The sequence below is a fragment of the Equus quagga genome, chromosome 8, assembly GCF_021613505.1.
Source record: "Equus quagga isolate Etosha38 chromosome 8, UCLA_HA_Equagga_1.0, whole genome shotgun sequence".
Lineage (NCBI taxonomy): Eukaryota > Metazoa > Chordata > Mammalia > Perissodactyla > Equidae > Equus > Equus quagga.
Window position 1 is genome coordinate 119,857,928 of NC_060274.1, and position 4,491 is coordinate 119,862,418.

General features: G+C 40.0%; 1 gene segment (V, D, J or C); it reads left to right on the forward strand.

Moving 5' to 3' along the window:
- Positions 1-1,052: 1,052 nt before the first annotated feature.
- On the forward strand, positions 1,053-1,548 carry LOC124243372 (T cell receptor beta variable 7-9-like). The segment is given in 2 exon segments: positions 1,053-1,113; positions 1,205-1,548. Coding segments are annotated over 2 exon segments (393 nt in total).
- The last annotated feature ends 2,943 nt before the right edge of the window (positions 1,549-4,491 follow it).

Consider the following 4,491-nt stretch of genomic DNA (forward strand, 5'->3'; position numbering starts at 1 on the left):
CGCATAACCAGGTTGGAGGAATCTTCTCTTCTTTGGGAAGGATTGTGACTGTTGTTCCTCCTGTGAAGGGGGCCACCGATGAGGCTTTGAAAATTATTCCAGGAATGAAAACGAGAAATTAATTTCTCACAACGCAGCCTGTTAGGAGCCCCAACAGTCGGTTCAACCCACCACCCCATTTTTATTGTTTAACTCTCCCCCAATGTTTAGCATAAAACAGTTCTGAGTCCTTATGAATGTGAGGTTTTGGAACATTTATTTATTTTAGAAGTGACCTAGAAACACAAGAGGCACCATGATGAGAGGAGGACAAAAAGCAGCATGGAGATTAATGAATTAATAGAGGGAATTATCTTTTTACCTCCAGAATGAATAGACAGTTCTAACTAAGGTCGGTACCTGCCAAAGGCACCATTCATCTCTCATGGCTCTGAAATGTGAATTCAAACTGCTGTCAGGACAAGGACATGGCAATGTTCCCATCCAACCACCCCACGAATCCTGCTCCTGCCAAAACCAGGGACAGGAACAAGTAAATGCATGATCGAGGTCACGAATAGGAGAGTTCAGAGGAAAGTTGATCAAGCCAGCATTTTATACTGCACGTTTGAAGTGCTGTTAAACTTCAGGTGAAAATGTCCAGCTGCCAATGTGAAAAGAATGAGAGAAGTGAGAAGACCGCCAGATAGTGAGTACGGGGTCCCAGCAACAGAACACTGGAGCTCTGAGGGGTGACAGCAAAGAAACCTAACAGAATCAGTGAATATTTAAATCCACTTTGAATGCTATGCTTTGCAATTTTTCAACTTTTAACATTTCTTATTATGAATGACAGTATTTTTTTTTCTTTCTTAATGGTTCATACTAGAATGGTGCATCTCAGAGTTGCTGGAATCTTAGATGTAATTAATTAATTCATTCATTCATTAATTTCTGGTAATCCTGAGGCTCAGTGATGTCACTATAGGAACTGCCTGGTGGGGACAAGAGACATCCCTCCTCCTCTGCTCATGCTTACAAGGGTCCTGACCTGCTGAACCTCCCATTCCTGCCCTGACTCTGCCATGGGCACCAGGCTGCTCTGCTGCCTGATGCTCTGTCTCCTGGGAGCAGGTGAGTCCTCAGAAAACCAAGCAGTTTCAGTGTGTGTGTGTGATGATTACAATTGTTTTCCTCATTCTGTTCCCAACTTCTGCCTCCACAGGTCACACAGACACTGGAGTCTCCCAGTCCCCCAGGCACAGAGTCACACAGTATGGAGAGGATGTAGCTTTCAGGTGTGATCCAATTTCTGAACACACCCGCCTTTACTGGTACCGACAGACATCGGGGCAGAATATGGAGTTTCTGACTTATTTTCAGAATGATTTTGCATCAGACACATCAGGGATGCCTAGTGATCAGTTCTCTGCTGAGAGACCCAAGGGATCCTACTCCACTCTGAAGATCCAGCGCGCAGAGCAGAGGGACTCAGCCGTGTATCTCTGTGCCAGCAGCTTAGCCACAGCGTGGCACAGTCACTTCCTTCCTCTCCACAAACCCTCATAAACTCACCTCTCCTCATGGCTCCCAGAATCACTCTTCCCTCATCAAGGGGAACAAGTGCTTTGGGTTCTGCTGTTCTTCTGACAAGAGGAGGTCAAGAAATAACCTTCCACACACTGGGCCAGATAATTTGGCTTATGGATTTCTGGGATTCATTTATACATTTCAAGATTTTAGCTGTGATTGACTATCAGAGCTTAGTCTCAGATATAGTGAAATATTCTCTTGTAAAATTATAAAGTTTCAGAACCTTTATAACAAACTCTTGTTAATGGGTGTGACTAAACAAATTTACACTCTCATCAGAGGCAAATGGGTGTTTCAGTTGGCATGCACCCAGGCATGCACACACATACACACACACTCTGCGGATTACTTTTCCATGCTCTTAATGATGACTATTTTTATTTATTTATTTATTTATTTATTTATTTATTTTGCTGAGGGACAGTCACTCTGAGCTAATATCTGTGCCAATCTTCTTCTATTTTGAATATGAATCACCACAGCATGGCCGATGAGTGTTGTAGGTCCATGGCCGAGATCTGAACTTGCTATCCCAGGCCGCCGAAGTAGAGTGAGCCAACGTTCACCACAATGCCTTGGGACTGGCGCTCTTAATGATATCTTTTGATAAACAGAAAGTCTTAATCCAAAATCATTCCATTCTTCCTGATTTTTGGTTTGCGTTTTGTATTTTGTTGTCTAAGAAGTTTTTGCCTACTTCAAAATAATCATGTTTTCCTATATTTCCTTCTACATTATTTTTATTTTAAAACTTTCACATTTAGATCTGTAAGGTGAATGGAATTAATTCTTCATATATGAAATGAGGAAGGGATAGAGTTATATTTTTCCACATGGTGACCCAACTTATCTAATACTATTGTTGAAGGATAAAATTTTCTTGCTGTTCTATAAAATCACTCTTGTCCTAAATCAGTCGTGTATGTGTGGGTCTGTTTTCCTGCATCTCTATTCTGTCATATTGTCTGTTATGTCAGCTCTTGTACTAAGAGCACACTGTTTTATTTATTATAGCTTTATAATATTTCTTGATATCTGGTAGTCTAATTCCTCAAGCTTTGTTCATTTTTATTAAGGAATTTTAACCCTTTGTATTTGTAACATGTATTTCAGAATCATCTTGTCAAATTCTTCAAAAAAAAATACCTACTAGTAATTTTTAGCTTTTATTCCCCGGTAACTTAACTGTATCACAAGACAAAGCTAATCAAAGATGACGGGCATGTAAAGAAGTAGTAAAGTCTCCTTTCTAATGGGGAGAAAAATCAATGAATCAATGAATAGAGACAAACACCCAAATGATAAAACTGGAGGACAATTATATTAACCAGTTATTATAACCACATCCCACATATTCAAAGTCAAGTGGAGATGGGCAAGATATAAAGAGATTCAAATCAAACTTTCAGCGATAATAATACATTTCTGTGGGGCTGGCCCCGTGGCCGAGTGGTTAAGTTCGCGTGCTCCGCTGCAGGCGGCCCAGTGTTTCGTTGGTTCGAATCCTGGGCGCGGACATGGCACTGCTCATCAAACCACGCTGAGGCAGCGTCCCACATACCACAACTAGAAGAACCCACAACGAAGAATATACAACTATGTACCGGGGGCTTTGGGGAGAAAAAGGAAAAAATAAGATCTTTAAAAAAAAAATACATTTCTGTGATGAAAAATACACTGGATGGGGTTAGCAGCAGATCAGTGATTACAGAAGAAAAGATGAACTCACTGGAAGATGTAACAATAAACAATTTATAATGAAACACAGAGGAAAAAAAATGCTTCGGTGTGCTGTGGGACCACTTCAAGCAGCCTAATGTGTTACTGCCCAAAGGCAAGTTTTTCACATTTACATTTCTTTATAGGATAATTGGCTGTTTGCATCAAAATAATTCCAACATAGTGTGGGGTTTACTGTAAAAGTACAGTTCATGACAACAATAGTAAGACAGGGAGGGCATAAAGGGTTGAATGTTGCACCATTGGAAGGTTTTCATAATCTACGTGAAGCAGAACATCACCACCGGAAGGGAGACTGTGTGAAAGGTGAAATGCAAACTACAAACCCTGGAGCCCCCACTGAAATAACAAAACAGAGTCACAGCTAATTAGTCAGCAAAAAAGGTAAAATGAATTATTACAAAAATGCTCCATTAATCCATAAGAAGGTATATAAGGAAGGAAAAAGGAACAAAACAGAGACGGGGCTAATCGAAAACAAATGGCAAGATGATAGACACAAACATAACCAGATCTATAATCAAATCAAATCTAAATAGTCTACATGCTCTCATTAAAAATTATAGATTGTGATATTGAATAAAAGAGAAAAACGGCTATATGCTACCTACCAGAAATGCACTAGAAAGACTCAGAATGTAAAATGTAAAAGGACGGAAAAGATGGACCATGCTAACACTCATCAAAAGAAAGCTGGAGCTGCGATATTAATATCTGACAATGTAAATCTCAGAGCAGAGCATATCATCTGGGATAAATCACGTCTTATCCTAATGATAAAAGGGCCAATCTGTCAGGAGGACACAGCAATCATAAAGATTTATGCATCTAAAAACAGAGCTTCAAATACTGAAGCAGAACGGGGAGAAGTGCAAGGAGAAACAGTCAAACCTACAATTACAGTCAGGCATTTCAACACCTCTCAGTAACTGATTGAACAAGTTGAGAAAAAGAAATCAGTAAGGATGTAGAAGACGTGAACAACATTATCAACCAACTTGACCTCATTGACATTTACAGAATACTTCACCCAACAGCAGCAGAATGCACGTCTTTTTCCAGGACACGCTGACCATGTACCAGGATGGACTATAGACTCCACGCATAAAATAAGTATCAATACATTTAAAAGAACTCAAGTCATGCAAAGTGTGTTCTCTGACAACAGAGGCACCAAAA